At 38.3% G+C, this 20,341-nt stretch overlaps 1 protein-coding gene across 1 annotated transcript; it reads right to left on the bottom strand.

Moving 5' to 3' along the window:
* Window positions 1-11,529: 11,529 nt before the first annotated feature.
* LOC143030258 (protein FAM200B-like) lies at window positions 11,530-19,898 on the bottom strand. The gene is made up of 2 exons (XM_076193416.1): window positions 19,797-19,898; window positions 11,530-14,082 (listed from the first exon to the last, which is right to left on the bottom strand). Exons 1-2 carry the CDS (start codon window positions 19,827-19,829, stop codon window positions 12,037-12,039), a joined length of 2,079 nt encoding a protein of 692 aa, XP_076049531.1. The 5' UTR covers window positions 19,830-19,898; the 3' UTR covers window positions 11,530-12,036.
* Between the last annotated feature and the right edge of the window lie 443 nt (window positions 19,899-20,341).

Genomic DNA, 20,341 nt, shown 5'->3' with positions numbered 1-20,341 from the left:
CCTTTATATATAGGTACTATATTTGCTTTTTTCCAATATTTGGAACTTTTCCTTCTTTCAAGTAACTGTTTATTATGCTATGTATTTTGTCTGCCAGTTCATTCCTGCATTCTTTCAAAATCCAGTTTGCTATTTCATCTGGTCCATGCGATTTTCTGACATCAAGATTACTCAAGTGTTTCATTATTTCATTCTTTGTTACTTCTATTTCTTTCATAGGGGGGATTTTCTCTTTCCATTCGATCTCTTCAGGTTGTATGTTCTCCCTTGTAAACACTGATTTAAAATGCTTGTTCATAATTTCCGCCATTTCTATTTCCTCTGTGTATTCAACTCCTTGTCTTAATTTCTCCAAATCTTTTTTGTTTTTCAGTTTGCTGTTTACAAATCTGTAAAATAATTTTGGTTGATCTTTACATTTTTCTATGACATCTTTTTCATATTTTCTCTTTTCCTCTCTGCACACTTGTACATATTCATTTCTGTAACAAGTATATATTTTCCATTTTTCAGGTCTTTTGTCTTTCTTCAATTTGGTCCAAGCTTTATCTCTTTTGTCTTTTAACTCCCTACAACTTTTGTTGTACCAGCACTTTACATATTCTTTTTCTTGTTTTTGTCTTGGGACATACTTTTCCACTCCTTTTTTTTTTTTATAAATTTTTGTCAAAATATTCCATTTCTCTTCCACTGTTGTTTCTTCTTTGTATATTCCTTCCCATTTTTCTTTTTGAAAGAATTCTCTTATTTTATCAAAGTTTGTTTTTTCATACATCATTCTTCCTTTTCTATATTGTTCATTTCTTTTCATGTATTTTTCCTCATTTAGTTCCAGTTCAATCAATATGTGGTCACTTTTACTTATTGGTGTTTTATATTCAATCTTTTCCACAATTTTAGGTTCAGATATGATTATTAGGTCTAGTCTCGATGGTTCTTCATTTCTATACCTAGTGTTCTCCTGTATCCACTGTGTCATTGTATGGTCAATAATCATCTCGAGTAGAACATTTCCCCATGAGCCGTCTCCACCCTTTACTGTCATCTCTTCCCAGCAGACTTCTTTGCAATTAAAGTCGCCCATCATAACTTTTCTTCTTCCATCTTCCATTATCTTATTTAATGTTATCCTTGTGTCCTCTAACATACTTTTATGTTCACTCTCTTCCCACGAGGCTGTTTTTGGAGGCACATAATTTATCACAAACTTTCTGCTCTCCTTATCTCTGTCTTCCACTTCGATCATAATCATCTCTACTGTATTCTTTCCATATGTGACACACCTCACGTTTATATCCTTCTTAGTCAGGAACATAACTCCACCCCCTTGTTTTGTCTCTCTGTTTCTAATCCAATAATTATATGCATCATGTCCTACACTGTTGGGTGGTAGTGGACCTTTTAATTTCGTTTCTACAATTCCCATTATGTCCGGTTCTTTTTCCTTCAGATAATCATTCAGCTCATTCAATCCTGTTATCAATCCATCTATATTTGTGTAAGACAATTTTAGTTTTCTGCCACTTCCATTGTATTCTCTGTTTCCCTTTTGTTTTTCTCTAGCATGTCGTATTTCCTTACTTTCATATTCACTACTCTCCAATAGAATCTCTCTTTTTCTGACTCCGTTCTGTTCTCGTTTTTTTCTTAGCTTCATGTCTTTTCATTTTTTCTTCCTCTCTTTCCTCTTTATTCCTTCCTCTTTTTTATCCATACCTTTTTATATTGTTCACTTGCTGCTAGTTTCCCTGTTTTTGCTAAGATATTCTCTGCCGTCGTTTGTGACCTGAATTTAATCTTAATTGGTTTGGTCTTATCTGTACTATACTTTCCGAGTCTATACATCTCTTCAATTTGTTTCATGATTTCAGGTTCATCTTCCTGAACTAATTCTAGTAAACTGCTTTTTCTTTTTCCTCATTGATTCTTGTGGTTCTATTTAGGTTATATTTCTCTTCCATTCCTAATATAATTATACATTTCTTTTTATCTGCTAAGTCTCTTACTATATTCTTCTTCTGTCTCATCACTTTAATAACTGAGTCTTCCGTTTGTTCTTTCATTTGCTGTTTTATTATGTCAGTAAATGCAACTTTACTATTTTCTTGGATTTTTTTCCAGCTCTGTGCTTCTTTTGCTATTGCCTCTTTATTGTCTTTATTATTCCTCTTTAATTCCTCATTCTCATCTTTTACTTCTTTTAACTGTCTTTTTAATTCTTCTATTTCTTTAGTTAAGTTTTTGTTCACCTTCTCTAGTTCTTCCAATTTTTCAACTCTCTTGGCAATCTTTGCTATGTTACCGAACCTACTTTCCCAATGTTTGGTCATTTTTTCTAGTTTTTCCTCTAGTCTTGCTAATCGGGGGAGGTTGGTATCCCCCTCCCCTCATTAAATCCCTGGAAATTATTATCTTCACCTTCCATTGTGCTGCTCTTATCTATATTTCTAATCTTTACATTTTTGTTAGTCCCTTCGTCTAGAAAATCATCCTCGGTCCTTCTCTTGTTTACAAGACGCCTGGCCTCCTGGACCAAGTCCTCCCCTTCCTCATTTCCTTCCATTTCCCTCAGTAATCCCTCCCCTTCTCCTTTTTTATCACCTTCCCACTACACCACGAGCTTTCCCCTTTCCTATAAATACAATAAGGTACTTCCTTGACGTTGAGATCCACGTAGATTTCGCTTTTTCTTCGGAACTCCAATTCTCGCCGTCCATCCGACGAAAGTGTGTGTGTGTGTGTGTGTGTGTGTGTGTGTGTGTGTGTGTGTGTGTGTGTGTATTCACTTGGTCTTTGGATCACGTGTTGGACTCGTGATCGACAGCTATTTCCCTCCTGGAAGAGAGCTCAGAGCTCGTAGGTCCGATCTATGGGTAATGCTATGACCTTGCACACACACACACCCCCAACTCCCCGCCCACGAGAGTTGGAGTAACACCCCTCAGCGCTGCGATACTGATATTATTTCAGCCCCGGGCGAGGATCGAACCCGGACCTCCGTAGTGACAGGCCAGAGCTCTAACCACAGCGCCATGAGAGGTGTGTGTGTGTGTGTGTGTGTGTGTGTGTGTGTGTGTGTGTGTGTGTGTGTGTGTGTGTGTGTGTGTGTGTGTGTGTGTGTTTGTTTACCTAGTTGTATTTACCTAGTTGTATTTTACGGGAAGGGGAGCTATGCTCGTGGTGTCCCGTCTTCATATCTCATTTTATCTCAACTGTTTCTAAATTAATGTATTGTTTTTGCACACACCACTTTCTTATCTAACTTGTTCCAAATGTCTAATACTCTGTGGGAAAGCTGTTCTTTTTCAGATCTCTTCTATAACTGTCTTTCTTGATTTTCTTTCCATGTCCTCTTGTATTTCTATCATCCCATTTTATTAGGTCCTCTCTATCAATAGTTTCTATGCCTTTCATGATTCTATAAATAGTTATCAAATCTCCTCTCTCTCTTCTTTGCTCTAATGTCTGTAGCTCAAGTTTTGCTAGTCTCTCTTCATATGATAGTTTTGAGAGTGTTGGTCCCAATTTTGTAATTGCTCTTAGTATTCTTTCAAGTTTTGTTATACATTTTTTTGTATTTGGTGACCACATCGTCGCTGCATGTGTGTGTGTGCGCGCGCGCGCGCGTGTGTGTGTGTGTGTGTGTGTGTGTGTGTGTGTGTGTGTGTGTGTGTGTGTGTGTGTGTGTGTGTGTGTGTGTGTGTGCGTGCGTGCGTGCGTGCGTGCGTGCGTGTGTGTGTGTGTGTGTGTGTGTGTGTGTGTGTGTGTGTGTGTGAGTTTGTGTGAGTGTGTGTGTGTGTGTGTGTGTGTGTGTGTGTGTGTGTGTGTGTGTGTGTGTGTGTGTGTGTGTGTGTGTGTGTGTGTGTGTGTGTGTGTGTGTGATATTTCAGTAACAATAAAATATTAACAATTCTTGTCGGTGCAAATATAATTACTTTCAATCTTGTCACATCTTCACTCATTAAATGCTTATCCTACGCCACGTATTTTAACGAGGTAAAAAAGGTAGGGCGCAACTCTGTCACAACTACCAACTGTACAGGAACATAGATTCTGTTGTTTCATTCGTCTCCCACGAACACCTAAAACCACCAACCGATACTTTTATGAGTGACTGTACATCAGTCAAGTTGGCCCAGATTCAACCAGCCCCAAGCTCGTTGAATCTTTACGAACGTTGCCAATAACACAAGAACATAAGAAAATAAGAATGAAGGAGACTGTTCTAATGTTAATGGCAACGTTCGTAAAGATTCAGCGAGCTTGGGGCTGGTTGAATTTGGGCTAACTTGACTGATGTACAGTCACACAAAAAATGTCGGTTGGTGGTTTAAGGTGTTCGTGGGAGACGAGTGAAACAACAGAATCTATGTTCTTGTACAGATGGTAGTCGTCTGTTTGTTTACTGTTGGATCAGTGTCGTAATTGTGCGATTCAGCTTAACATACGACGGTTAATCAAACAACAACAATCCAATCATATTGATCCGAAAATGCGTGATCAGTAATACATTTGATGGAACTAAGAACAATCTGCTTTACGAATCAGAAAATGATGAGTCGAAGTCATTATTAGAGAATTTGAACACAGGGTTTGAAGACGAATCGGACATGGGGAAACACAAGTATTTTTTAATTAGTATGACACACTAAGTCTTGTTATTTGAATAAGTGGTGACTTCTATTAACATGTACACTTTACCGGGACGTACTCTAGGGCAACTATCCCCCCAGTCCTGGAATTTATTAATTTATTTATTTCTAACTTCCATATTTCCGGTAACTACCCTACCAATTTTGTGTGTGTAAGTACCAGGGAACGTGAAAATTAAAGAAAAAAAAACAGGGGGGGGAGTAGTTGTTATCCCCCCCCCCCCCCCCACACACACACACACACCCCAATGGACACGGCCATACTTTTACATTATCGTATTGTGGAATTAACCAATGGTTGTAGTGAGGTCATGCCTTAAAGCTTCGTTCTCTCTAAAATACTCATACCATAGTCGTTTTCTTTATTAATACTGTCACTTCGCTAGAACTTGAATTACAGAAATATAGAAATATAACCATTATTGATACTATAATATCTCACTTGTATTGTCACCAAACACTAAATGGTCACTGGTTAGTGAGTAAAAGAAACACAGATGATTTGAAGCCTCCACACAAAGTCAGTTGACATGATAAGTGTGTGTTTTTACGTACGTTCTTATATCTGTATCAATATTTGCTACTACTGTGCCATTATAACATCAGGGAATGAAGCGGGATATAGCTGGATCAAGTTGTAGAGTTTCCTCTACACATGTGCATAGGGTGGAAATTATACAATTGAGTGTTGCTGGGACGGACATTCTACAATTGATCATGGCTCATGATACATAGCCTAACCTAACATAATCTGACCTGAACTACGCTGACCTGCCTTGGCTTAACTTAACCTAACCTAACCAAACAAAACAAAACCTATCCTAACTAAACTTAACCTAACCTAATCCGACCTGACCTAACCTGACTTGACCTTGCCTAACCTAACCTAACCAAACATAACATAACCAAATCTAACCTAACCTAACCAATGTTAGTTGGGATGGATATTCTACAGTTGATCAGTGTGTGTGGTGGGACTTCTACAATTGAGAGTAGTTGGGGTGGAAATTCTACAATTGATCAGTGTGCGGGGGTGCCTTCTACAATATCCGCCGAGTTGGAGTAACGACTCGCAGCGCAGCGATACTGAAATTATTTCAGCCCTGGGCGGGATTCGAACTCGAACCGCCGTAGTGGCGGCCGCGAACGCTACCACTGCGCCGTCGAATTGTAATTATTTACTTAGTTGTATTTTACGGGACGAGAGCTATGCTCGTAGGGACCCGGTTTTGCATCCAGTTTGTTCTTAAAATTTTGTATAGTTTTGGCACTCACTTTCCCCGTTTAGTTTGTTCCAGACATCAATCACTCTGTGTGGGAAGCTATTCTTTTTCAAATATTTTCTGTAACTGTCCTTCTTTAGCTTCTTCTCGTGTCCTCTTGTATTTACCTAGTTGTATTTTACGGGAAGGGGAGCTATGCTCGTGATGCCCCGTCTTCATATCTCGTTTTATCTAGATTCGTGTGTCGTTTTTGCACCACATTTTCATCTAAATTGTTCCAAACGTCTATATCCCTGTGGGGAAAGCTGTTCTTTTTCAGGTCTCTTCTATAACTGTCTTGATTTTCTTTCCCTGTCCTCTTGTATCTCTACTATCCCATTTTATTAGATCCTCTCTATCAATAGATTCTATGCCTTTCACGATTCTATAGTTATCAAGTCTCCTCTCTTCTTTGCTCTAATGTCTGTAACTCAAGTTTTGCTAGTCTCTCTTCATATGATAAGTTCTGAGAGTATTGGTGCTAATTTTGTAATTGCTCTTTGCATTCTTTCAAGTTTTGTTATACATTTTTTTGCACTTGGTGACCACGTCATTGCTGCATACTCCAATCTTGGTCTTATCAAAGTGACTAGTATTTTCTTCAGCATTTCTTCGTCCATGTATGTAAATGCCACTTTAATTATTCTTATTAAATTTTAAGTTTCACAAAAAAAAATTATTTATATGTTTCTCAGGGGACCTATTATTCATAATAATGTCTCCCAGGCCCTTCTCATTTTCTACTTTTTTTAATTTCTTCCTCTCCCAATTTACATGATCCCACTATTCTTTTTTTGTTTCTTCCAAATTCCATTATACTACATTTCTTAATATCGAACTACATCTCCCATTTCCTACTCCATTCCCATACTTTATTTTGATCACTCTGCAGCGACTCACAATCTTCTACAGTGTTCACTTTTTTTCGACAGTTTTGCATCGTCCGCAAAGAAGCTCATATAACTTTCAATTCCTTCATCCATATCATTAATATATATAGCAAACATTATTGGGGCCAGAACTGTTCCTTGTAGAACTCCACTAATCACTTCATCCCAATTAGAGTGTTTGTCTCTTATCACCACTTTCATTTTTCTTTCATGCAAGAAGTCTTCCATCCACTTAAGCAGTTTGCCCTATATTCCTCCTTCAGTTTCTAATTTCTTTAGCAATTTCTTATGTGGCACCTTATCAAAAGCTTTTTTTCAGGTCTAGAAATGCACAATCAGCCCATCCATCTCTTTCTTGTATTATATCTATTAGCCTTGAATAGAAACACATTAAGTTTGTGATGCATGATCGTCCTTGTCTAAATCCAAACTGCCTTGGATTTAGTACTTTTTTTTTCAAGTGCTTTACCCATCTAATTTTGATAATTCACAAATTTTAGCTATCGTTCTTGTAGGAGAGACCAGTCTATAGTTAGTGGGGTCTTCTTTTTCCCCCTTTATATATTTTTACTATATTTGCTCTTTTCCAATCTTCTAGAACTTTTCCTTCCTTCGATGAACTGCTTATTAGACTATGTATTTTGTCTGTTAGTTCGTCCCTGAATTCTCTCAAAATCCAGTTTGCCATTTCATCTGGTCCATGCGATTTTCTGACATCGAGATTACTCAAGTGATTCATTATTTCTTTCCTTTTTACTTCTATCTCTTTCATAGGGGGGACTTTCTCCTCCCACTCAACATCTCTAAGTTGTATGTTCTCCCTCGTAAACACTGATTTAAAATGCTTGTTCATAATTTCTGCCATTTCTATTTCCTCTGTGTATTCAACTCCTTGTCGTAGTTTCACTAATTCTTGTTTTTCAGTTTGTTGTCTATAAATCTGTAAAATAGTTTTGGTTGATCTTTACATTTTTCTATGACATCTTTTTCGTATTTTCTCTTTTCTTCTCTGCACACTTGTACATATTGATTTCTATAACTAGTATATATTTTCCATTTTTCAGATATTTTGTCTTTCTTCCATTTTGTCCAAGCTTTATCCCTTTTGTCTTTTAACTCCCTACATCTTTTGTTGTACCAACACTTTACATATCCTTTTTATTGTTTTTGTCAAAATATTCCATTTCTCTTCTACTGTTGTTTCCTCCTTATGCATCCTTTCCTAGTCTGCTTTTTGAAAGAATTCTCTTATTTTATAAAAAGAAAAAAAAAATCATACATCAATCTCCCCATTCCATATTGTTCATTTTTTCGTGTATTTTTCCTCATTTAGTTCCAGTTCAACCAATATGTGGTCACAGTTATTTATTAGTGTCTTATATTCAATCTTGTCCATTATTTCGGGTTCTGATACAATTATCAGGTCCAGTCTCGATGGTTCTTCCTCATTTCTATACCTAGTATTCTCTTGTATCCATTGCGTCATTGTATGTTCTATAATCATATTAAGTAGTACATTTCCCCATAGGTCGTCTCCACCCTTCACTGTCATCTCTACCCAGCAGATTTCTTTACAATTAAAGTCACCCATTATGACTATTCTTCCTCCGTCTTCCATTATCTTATTTAGTGTTATCCTTGTGTCTAACATATTTTTGTGTTCTCTCTCTTCCCATGAAGCCGTTTTAGGAGGCACATAATTTACCACAAACTTCCTGCTCTTCCCATCTTTGTCCTCCACTTCCATCATAATCATCTCTATTCTTTCCATATGTGACATTCCTCACATTTATAGCCTTCTTTACAAAGGCGGATTACAAAGGCGGAGCATGCCGACAGGAGACCTTTTGGTCCATATCTAGGTCGGATGCGAACAAAAAATCATAATAATAAGATAATAAATAAAAACTATAATAATGTAAATAACAAATAAAATACATAAATAAATGCATAGGTATAGTTAAATAATAAACAAACAGGTAAATAGTAAATAATAATAAATTGGCATATAACTAATAATAAATGAAAATCAGACAGACAAATGATAACAAAACAAAAACAAATAATATAAGATAAATTATAATTATTACAGCATCTTGCTTAGGTGTTTATCTAAATGATTCTTAAAGCTTCGAACTGAACTACATTGCACTACCTGTGCAGGAAGTTTATTCCATTCATTAACTACACGGTTGGCAAAGTTGTTTCTACCTACTTCCAAATTGAATCTATTTCCGGACAGTTTGAGACCATTGTTTCTTCTCTGATTCTCATTCTGTACTCTTTACTCTATATATCCTTAGTCAGGAACATAATTCCACCTCCTTGTTTTACCTCTCTGTTTCTAATCCAATAATTATGTGCACCATGCCCTACACTGTTGGGTGGTAGTGGACCTTTCAATTTTGTCCCTACAATTCCCATTATGTCCGGTTCTTTTTCCTTAAGATCATCATTTAGTTCACTCAAGCCTGTTATTAAGCCATCGATATTTGTGTAAGACACTTTTAATTTTCTGCTACTTCCTTCGTGTTTTTTGTTTCCCTTCAGTTTTTCTCTGCTATGAACCATTTCCTCACTTTCATATCCACTACTCTCCAATAGAATTCCTCTTTGTCTGACTCTGTTCTTTTCTCGTTTTTTTTTCCTTAGCTTCTATTCTTTTTGTTCTCTCTTCCTCTCTTTCCTCTTTATTCATCTCTCTTTTTGTCCATACCTGTTTATATAGATCACCGTTTGCTAGTCTCCCTGTTTTTGATAAGATAATATATGCTGTCGTTTGTGACCTGAATTTAACCTTAATTGGTCTGGTCTTATCTATATTGTATTTCCCTATCTATATATTTCTTCAATTTCTTTCCTTGTTTCTTGTTCATCTTCTTGAACTACTTTTGATGTCTTGTTTACCTTTCCTTCTCCTCCTTTACTCTTGTAGTTCTATTTGGATTATGCTTCTCTTCCATCCCTAATATAATTATACATTTTTATCCACTAAGTCTCTTACTATATTTCCTTCCCTCTCATCACTTTAATAACTATGTCCTTAGTTTGTTCTTTCATCTGTTGTTTTACTATATCTCTAAATTCAATTTTTTTGTTCTCTTGGACTTTTCTCCATCCTGCATCTCTTTTGCTATGGACTCTTTATTCTCTGTATTATTATTCTTTAATTCCTCATTCTCATCTTTTACTTCTTTTAACTGTCTTTTTAATTCTATTTATTTAGGTTTTGATTCTCCTTCTTTAGGTCTTCCAATTTATCAACTCTTTGTGTATTCCGTGTAAGTTGACTGAACCTAACCTCCCACTGTTCGTTCACTTTTGCTAGTTTGTCTTCTAGACTTGCTAGTCGGGGGAGTTTGTCATCTCCTCCCTCATTAAATCCATGGAAATAATTATCTTCACCTTCCATTGCGCTGCTCTTATCTATATTTCTAATTTTTACATTTTTACTCATCTCTTCGACTTCACCTCTATCGTCTGCGCATCTTTTGTTGACATTCCTTCTGACTTCCGGGGCCCATTCGTCCCCTTCCATTTTCCCCAGTAATCACTCCCCTTCCCCTTTTTCTTCACCTTCCCACTACACCACGAGCTTTCCCCTTCCCTACTAATACAACACAGGTACTCCTTCGTCGTTGAGATACACGAATATTGAAGTTTTTCTCAAGTTCCAATCTTCGCTGTCACTTCGACTGTCGTGTGTGTGTGTGTGTGTGTGTGTGTGTGTGTGTGTGTGTGTGTGTGTGTGTGTGTGTGTGTGTGTGTGTGTGTGTGTGTGTGCGTGCGTGGGGGGGTTGCGGGGCTTGTACCAGCTCGGACCTCAATCTTTTCTGTGGTTCGGAACTGTTCGTAGATTACGATCTGGTTATTGCCTTCTCTGTTCAGGAAGCGTTCGATGTCAAGGGACGTCCCGTGACACAGGAAATACAGTAATTGGTGTTGATTTTCTGGCCAATTAACTGGATTTGATCAATATTGGCCCTTTTCCTCTTTTTCCTCCTCATTATTGTTATCATTATCATCTTTATCATTATCAATATTGTCAACATTATTATTTTTATCATTACTACTATCATTATTACGATTTTATCATCATCATCGTATTGGGGTATCGACTGTATGTTGACATATAATCATTAGGAATCGTTCTGGGGTGTCACTAATTCCCTAATCATGCGACTATGTTCGGGATTAAAATCTCTTCATATAAAGGAATGACGAGAAAATTTGTACTATTGTTTTTCCTCCTTTATATTGTCCCTTTCAACTATGACCTCCCTCCGTAGCGGTGATAGGAGAGAGAGGAATTGTATCACAGTGTTCTCATGCTTGTCAGGTGGTAACAGAAAGGAAGGGAGTATACGAAAATTGGTTGAAAAAAATGGGGAAGCACATGAAAGGTACCGAATAAAGGCGAAAGTAAAATTCAAGGTTAGGGTGGCAAAGAGAATAGCAAATGTGAGGTGAGGAATGAGGAGATAAGGCGAAAAGCAGGAGTGAAAAAGAGTTGGCAGTTAAGGTTGTTCAAGGAATACTGGGGTGGTTTGAACACATGGAAAGGGGTGAAAACGGAATAACAGGAATGGTGTGGAAGGCAGAGGTGGGTGGAGTAAACTTGAAGGGAGGACCAAGAATGGGATGGATAGTTTACCCCTTTGTTCCGCCCTTAACCAAGACCTGATTGTTTATATTTGCATAATTGGAGACATGTTGGGGTGGTAGGTGCAGACAGAAGCAGGATATTGACTGTAGGTTTATTATGAATACAAAGGTTCAGCCTAACTAAAGGTCGACTTCTTAATGCCGCTCCCTCTCCCGGCCAGGGTTGCCAGATTCTGAACACAATATTATCATACAGGGACCTCAAAATTATTGTTTTCATGGTAAAATTATCGTACTGTTATTAAAGAAATATCGTGCAAATTATCGTACATTTTGAGATCTAATATATATCCTTTGAGATAAATAAAATGCACATTTTATGCATCTTTCTAAATTTTATTAATATTGAGAAATTCAAATAAATGATCTTTCACAAATTAGTGTTTCATTGGAAATAATCAGCTAATCACATTTTAACACATACCATACCTCAATAGCAAATCACATATAATAGGCCACATCAGTGTAATGAAAAAAAAATAAAATAAAAAAAACTTTCATATTTGTATGTAATTAAAAATAACTATTCATATTCTAGACATAAACTATACCTCATGGCTTATAACATTACTCAGAGTCAGAATGTGAGGTGTTACTGTATAGTTCCTTGGCTGCCAAGAGAGAATACATATCATTTGTTGGGTTAAAGTTTTTACAGCATGATCCAGTAGACTTCATACATTCTGTTGCTAGCAGTGCCCCATTTACAGTTGCTGTCTTCAACCTATTTCTTGCCTTAGTTTTGAAAAGGTTAATTTTACTAAAAACTCTCTCACATTCTGCATTCGAATGGGGTAGGCTAAGAACAGAGAGTGCAAACTGTGAAAGGTCTGTTAAGTTTGGTTTATCTTTTGATAATGTAGTCCAAAACTTATCAATGTCCTCTGTATTCAAGGCCGAGTTGTCGCCCTCCAGTGGCAATATTCGCCATTGATCATCCAGTCTTTGCAATAATGAGCTGTCTTCTGGAGGTACAAGAAGGGGCAATGCAGTTACTAAGGGTACCAAAGAAGGAACTGACTTCCTAAAATTCGATGATAAAGCATTAGTTGGAGTCAGACAATTTAGTTTTGAGATAACATTGTCGCTGAAATCATACTTCTTTTTAATTTCACAGCAAGCCACAGACATAAACTCGCGGCAGCGTTGGAAAAATTCCTTCAACTCATATTTTCTTGCTGTTACACGGGAGACTTGAAGTTCTTGTAACACTTTTACACCTAGATATATTTCTGTGTCACTGAGATGCTTATCTTTTCTATTTGGATCTATCAAACAAAGTTCTGTTTTCATTACATATTCTCTCTCCATGAATGAGAGGATAATTTCCTTAAAAAGAGCACTTACTTTTTCATGGAGCACGGTTATCACTGGCTTATCTGACTGAAAGTACTTATTAAAATTAGTGAACTTTGGCAAAATCCAATCTAGGAAGCAGTAGTACAACTTAATGAAAGGGTTACGGAGAGAGTCGGAAATTGTATCAGCAGCAACTAGCCTCTCAGAAGAACGCAGGTCTTCGAAAAACAACCGAAGAGCTTCCCATTGTTCCAAGACCCTCTGAACAACATCAACCAATGACAACCACCTCGTCTGTGATGGGTGTAGCATCTTATGGGGCTTCAAGTGAAGGAAAGACTGAAATTGTACAAACTTACTCTGGCGCTTACTATTACCCTTAAAGAAATTGTACACGTCTCTTGCTAAATCCTCACACTTTTTAGGCAGAGTCTTACAAGCCTCGCTGGCACAGAGGTGAGCAGAATGGCAAACACATTTAATTACAAAAAGACCAGGACATTCATTACGGAAGCGACTTTCAACTGAATTGTGAGCTCCCATCATTGCACTACGCTCATCAGCCCCAAAACCTATTATTTGTGTAACTGGGATTTCATGTTTCTCAAATGTTTTCAACATTCCTTCATAGAGATTACCAGTGGCTCCTTTTTCGACATTTTCAGAGTTGGCTGTATTGTAAATTTCACACAGCTCCCAGAATTTACTTTCAACACACCCAGTATCATGATCAAAGAATCTTACTACAACACAAGATGTTTTTATGGAACCAACGTCAGTAGACTCGTCCGCAAGAACGCTAAATTTTGTTTCTCTTAGTTTGTGAGCAAGTTGTTCTTTGTAGGACTTTCCTATGACATTAGTTACAACTTCAGTTGTTTTAGTTCTTTTCACAGCAAATTCTTGTGCTATATTGGAGTCACTAAAAATATCTCTCAAGACCTCTGACAAGTGATCCATTACCTCAAAAGGCAAATTATGTGCAGCTAGAACACTTGCCAGCTTTATTTCTGCCCTTGCCACAGGATCTTTTGCGGTTTGTTTTAAGGAGGTTGATACTGGTTCCTGATTGTCCGTTGTACCATTGAATTTTGAACAGTGTTTTTTGCTTTTTACATGGTTTATTAACACTGTTCGCTCTGCAGTAATAGTAACGTTACAAAGTCTACACCTAGCTTTATACGGGTCAGGTGTTTCCTGTAGCCACGGTTTGAAAGCAGGGTCTGTTTCCCATGCCTTCCTATATCGTTGTTGACGACGAGACCGAGAGCCTGAAGTAGATGCCTCAGCCTGTCTAGAAGGGCCAGCAGGTGCCTGCGTAGAGTACAAATACATATGACATATTTCACTGCTTGAACTCACGATGCTACACATGATAATACCATTTGCCTCTTTTACATGAACATTCGGTCAATTTGCAGTTTCACCCAACCAACGATTTTTTTTTTTTTTTTTTTTTTTTTTTGTGGCTTATGTGTTTCTGGTGAGATATGTTGTATATTGAATGATGATGTACATCATTTCCGTCGCAAATGCGTAGTTTTCAAGTAATGAATTATTAAAGTTATGCACTTATACCTACATCTCCTCCCCAACGATCTTGGGAGACCTGTGGGAAATCGGGGTTTTTGGGTGGGGAGCATGAAATCGAGTAATGCGCGTTGCCAAACAGATATAAAATCAACAAGAACACATAAAAAATATATGAAAATACATCAATTTCACCTTTGATGGCGGGAGTGGGGCCGGCTAACGCGAACGTAGCCATGTTATTGTTCAGCAGCGTTACCAACGAATCGAAAAATTTCTCGCTATATCCACTACATTTAGCGAAGCCCAATCCGCCCGCGCAAGAGTTGCTAACCGTAAATTAGGGAATAAATTGATGAAACTTCGAGAGGACCGAGGGTTGCAATTTTGTGTACAACTAACCTAAGAAAACCTAACCTAACCTCAACGCAACCAAACCTCAACCTAACCTAACCTCAAGCTTACCTAACCTAACGTTGCTGGAGGCTTTGCCTAACCTAACCAAACCTAACCAACCTAACAAAACCTAGCCTCAACTTAACCCAATCTCAACTTAACCTAACCTAACGTAGCTGGGAGCTTTGCCTAACCCAAGATCTATATACACCAGGTCTAACCGTTTTAGCCGTTCTGCGCAGCTTCTGACGTCATTTAGCTGCTTCCGTTTTCTCTTTGTGAAACACTGAAGAAAACTGTGAAACGCTAAAGAAGACTGGAACTATTATATTTTCCCCCCGTTATCTCTCTCTCTAGCTCATTGCTATTATCAGTGTGTGTGTGTGTGTGTGTGTGTGTGTGTGTGTGTGTGTGTGTGTGTGTGTGTGTGTGTGTGTGTGTGTGTGTGTGTGTGTGTGTGTGTGTGTATTTATATACTTATATTTTACGGGAAGGGGAAATATCGTCGTGTGTGCTTATTTGTGTACACGTTCACATGTGTGTGTGTATGTTTGTGTGCGTGTGTGTGTGTATGTGTGTGTGTGTATTTATATACTTGTATTTTACGGGAAGGGGAGATATCGTCGTGTGTGCTTATATGTGTACACGTTCACATGTGTGTGTGTGCGTGTGTGTGTGTGTGTGTGTGTGTGTGTGTGTGTGTGTGTGTGTGTGTGTGTGTGTGTGTGTGTGTGTGTGTGTGTGTGTGTGTGTGCGTGTGTGTGTGTATACCTATATACTTGTATTTTACGGTAAGGGGAGACATCGTCGTGTGTGCTTATATGTGTACATGTTCACATGTGTGTGTGTGTGTGTGTGTGTGATTCATCTTAGTCTTTTGGATCACGTGTTGGACTCGTGGTCGACAGCTATTTCCCTCCCGGAAGAGAGTTCAGAGCTCCTATGTCCGATCTATGAACTTACACGCACACACATCCCCAACACCCCGCCCACGAGAGTTGCGAGTAATGACTCGAAGCGCAGTGATACTGAAAAAAATCAGCCTCTGGTAGGATTCGAACCAGGTACCACCGATACTTCTATCGTTTGGATCCGAGTCTCTACCAACCGCGCCACCGACTTATTCATGCAAATGCGGTGTGTGTGTATTTATATATTTGTATTTTACGGGAAGGGGAGATATCGTCGTGTGTGCTTATATGTGTACACGTTCACATGTATGTGTGTGTGTGTGTGTGTGTGTGTGTGTGTGTGTGTGTGTGTGTGTGTGTGTGTGTGTGTGTGTGTGTGTGTGTGTTTATATACTTGTATTTTACGGGAAGGGGAGATATCGTCGTGTGTGCTTATATGTGTACACGTTCACATGTGCGTATGTGTGTGTATGTATTTGCAGGGAAACGATGAAAATTAACATTTGGCTTAATTACTCTTTGGTTTGAGCCACAACCCTTAATGGCACAATAAGCCATATTGTCAAGATCTATATATACCGGTAAATATAGATCTTCATTGTCAGAATATAACTAATTGCGTGAAGCGGTGCGAGCGGAGGCAGCAACTTGTCCGCGCAACGAACCAGCTACAACTAACAGCGATGGTACGCGCGAACCCCACTTTGAGCAGCCAGGTGACGCCACGGGCCCGCTGCGCCAACACCCTCGAAATTCTGTCGGAAGTGGTTAGACCTGGTATATATAGACCTTGGCCTAACCTAACCTCAACCTAACCTAACGCAACGTAATGTAACCTAACCTCAACCTAACCTAACCCCAACCTGACCTAACCTAACCTAACCTCAACCTAACCTAGCTGGGGCCTTTGCCCCCCCCCCCGACCCTCCAATCCCCACCAAAGCACAATAACAGCAACGCTCAAATGTACCGGATAAATCACAAATGGAGCAACGCTGCATTTCGGGAGGAGATATAGGCATAAGTTGAAATATTCATTACTTGAAAACTACGCATTTGCGACGGAAATTACGTACACAGTCAATCAACACACAACATATCTCAACAGAAACACATAAGCCACATTAGAAAAACGTTGGCTGGGTGAAACTAAAAGCAAGAAATTAAACGAGAAAATTTGCGAATCGCTGGTGACGCTGCTCAATAATAACATGGGTACGGTCGCAGCCGGCGCCACTCCCGCCCTCAAAGGTGAAATCTAAGTATTTTCATGTATTTTTTATGTGTCCTTGTTGATTGTAGACCTGCTTTGCAACGCGCATTACTCGATTTATTAGTGCTCCCCACCCAAAAACCCCGATTTCCCATAGGTCCCCCAAGATCGTTGGGGAGGAGATTAGGGTGGCTATTTCCAAATTTCCATAAAGGAGGACACTGCATATCGATGAGTATAATATACATATATATATATATATATATATATATATATATATATATATATGTATAATATATTATATATACATATACATATGTATATAAATATACATATGTATATATATATATATATATATATATATATATACAGTACATTATATATATACATACATATATATATATATACATATATATATATATATATATATATATATATATATATACATTTGTTTGTGTCATTTGACATTTTGGAAATAGACTCATCTGCTGGGATTCGAACCCTTGCCTACGCGGCTTGCGTCTTGTAAGACAAAGACCTTACCGATCACGCTATCTCGACCCTACAAAACGAAACGACTTAGTTCACGGCCCAGTCGTTCCGCCGAGGGCACTCGGACAGAACGTGATACGTAATGTATTTCATCAAATCCTTTATGCAGGCTAGTCTTCGACAAGTGTTTGTGTCATTTGACATTTTGGAAATAGACTCATCTGCTGGGATTCGAACCCTTGCCTACGCGGCTTGCGTCTTGTAAGACAAAGACCTTACCGATCACGCTATCTCGACCCTACAAAACGAAACGACTTAGTTCATGGCCCAGTCGTTCCGCTGAGGGCACTCGGACAGAACGTGATACGTAATGTATTTCATCAAATCCTTTATGCAGGCTAGTCTTCCGACAAGTGTTTGTGTCATGTGACATTTTGGAAATAGACTCATCTGCTGGGATTCGAACCCTTGCCTACGCGGCTTGCGTCTTGTAAGACAAAGACCTTACCGATCACGCTATCTCGACCCTACAAAACGAAACGACTTAGTTCACGGCCCATAAAGGATTTGATGAAATACATTACGTATCACGTTCTGTCCGAGTGCCCTCGGCGGAACCAAGGTCTAAATATACAGGTCAGACCGTTTGAATTCTGCGCTGCTTCTGACGTCATTAGGCTGGGTCCATTTTCTCTTTGTGAAACACTGAAGAAAACTATGAAACGCCAAGGAAGACAGGAACTATAATATTTTATATATTATATATATATATATATTATATATATCATATATATTATATATTCATATGTATAGACAGGAACTATAATATTTTATATATATTTATATATATATTTTATATAATATTTGTCAGAATGTAACTAATTACGTGGAGCGGTGCGAGCGAAGGCAACGTCATTTTCGAACGACGGACCAGCTTCAACTGACAGCTATAGGACCCGCTAACCCCACTTTGAACAGCCAGGTGACGTTCACGGGCCCGCTGCGCCAACTCCCTCGAAATTCGGTCGGAAGTGGTTAGACCTTATATTCTTAGATCTTGGGCGGAACGACTGGGCCGTGAAGTAAGTCGTTTCGTTTTGTAGGGTCGAGATAGCGTGATCGGTAAGGTTTTTGTCTTACAAGTCGCAAGCCGCGTAGGCAAGGGTTCGAATCCCAGCAGATGAGTCTATTTCCAAAATGTAAAATGACACAAACACTTGTCGGAAGACTAGCCTGCATAAAGGATTTGATGAAATACATTACGTATCACGTTCTGTCCGAGTGCCCTCGGCGGAATGACTGGGCCGTGAACTAAGTCGTTTCGTTTTGTAGGGTCGAGATAGCGTGATCGGTAAGGTCTTTGTCTTACAAGACGTAAGTCGCGTAGGCAAGGGTTCGAATCCCAGCAGCTGAGTCTATTTCCAAAATGTCAAATGACACAAACACTTGTCGGAAGACTAACCTGCATAAAGGATTTGATGAAATACATTACGTATCACGTTCTGTCCGAGTGCCCTCGGCGGAACGACTGGGCCGTGAACTAAATTTTGTAAGGTCGAGATAGCGTGATCGGTAAGGTCTTTGTCTTACAAGACGCAAGCCGCGTAGGCAAGGGTTCGAATCCCAGCAGATGAGTCTATTTCCAAAATGTCACATGACACAAACACTTGTCGGAAGACTAGCCTGCATAAAGGATTTGATGAAATATATTACGTATCACGTTCTGTCCGAGTGCCCTCGGCGGAACGAGTGGGCCGTGAACTAGATCATTTCGTTTTGTAGGGTCGAGATAGCGTGATTGGTAAGGTCTTTGTCTTACAAGACGCAAGCCGCGTAGGCAAGGGTTTGAATCCCAGCAGATGAGTCTATTTCCAATATATATATATATAATATATATATATATATATATATATATATATATATATATATATATATATATATATATATATAATATATAATTTACTTTTACGGCATTATTGTATACCTAAGGTTATCTGTTCATCTATTTTTTCTATTTATTTATTTATCTATTTATTTATTTATCTATTTGTTTATTTTTGTCACACCCCAAGAAAGGAGGACAAATGCACGTCCGGCGTGAGGTTACGCCGGATGGAGGACAAAGTACTCAAAAGGAGGACTGTCCGGCCTAAAGGAGGACGTCTGGCCACGCCTCAGGAGGTGTGGGCATAAGTTCATAACGTCAATAATTCATTACTTGAAAACACATTAGCTATATCACAAAATCGTTGGTTGGGTGAAACTGCAAATTGTCCGAACATTCTAAGTTTACATTCTCACTTTAATAATCTTAAAATAGCCACTATGATATTTAACATTTCTGTCTGATATAACATTTGGCAGTGGATATTACATCATACTCAACTTTGCCTTAGCTACGCAGAAGCAAAGTACACTTAATAAATTATTCTGTAACTAATTGCCTGTAAGATGCATCGGTTAAGAAAGCATAACTTATAGCTCACCTTTCTCTTTTTTGATTCTGAAGATGAGTCCATATTGAATGAAAGTTCATGTGATGAACTTTAGCTTACTCCACCACTGAACACTTTCTGAACGTTTTGAACACGTGATCTTATTGTTTTCTAACGGTTGGAAACCTTCCAGTCCCATTAATTATTTTTCCACATTCCTTGAAACTAAGTGACATTTACCGTTTTTTTTCTTTTTCAACCTTTCAATATTCTATACAACTATTTAATAAACATGGAAAATTATCGTTCAAATCGTACGAAATACAGAAAATTGTGGTACAAACGGTACGATAATGAGGATTATTATCGTACATCGTACATGTACCATGATATTCGTACGTCTAACATGCCCTGCTTCCGGCGATAATGACGTCAACTCCTTGTTACGGAAAACGTATCGTACCCCGTGGGTGTTACCAACTCACAAGACAGTATATTTCTTCCAGTATAACCTTTTGTTGCATGAATTTCTACATATTTAAGAGAATAGTAAATAAAATTTTCTTTAAATTTAATGTACTGATATAATCAGAGCC

This window comes from Oratosquilla oratoria, chromosome 1 (genome assembly GCF_046742065.1).
Source record: "Oratosquilla oratoria isolate Oo_2021 chromosome 1, ASM4674206v1, whole genome shotgun sequence".
Taxonomy (NCBI): domain Eukaryota; kingdom Metazoa; phylum Arthropoda; class Malacostraca; order Stomatopoda; family Squillidae; genus Oratosquilla; species Oratosquilla oratoria.
This window is presented reverse-complemented; position numbering and strand designations above follow the sequence as displayed.

Coding starts and splice junctions, on each gene's coding strand:
- LOC143030258 (XM_076193416.1), bottom strand. CDS start 19,829: ATGGACTCATCTTCAGAATCAAAAAAGAGAAAG. Junction 14,083..19,796: donor CAGAATCAAAAAAGAGAAAG/GTGAGCTATAAG, acceptor TACTCTACGCAG/GCACCTGCTGGCCCTTCTAG.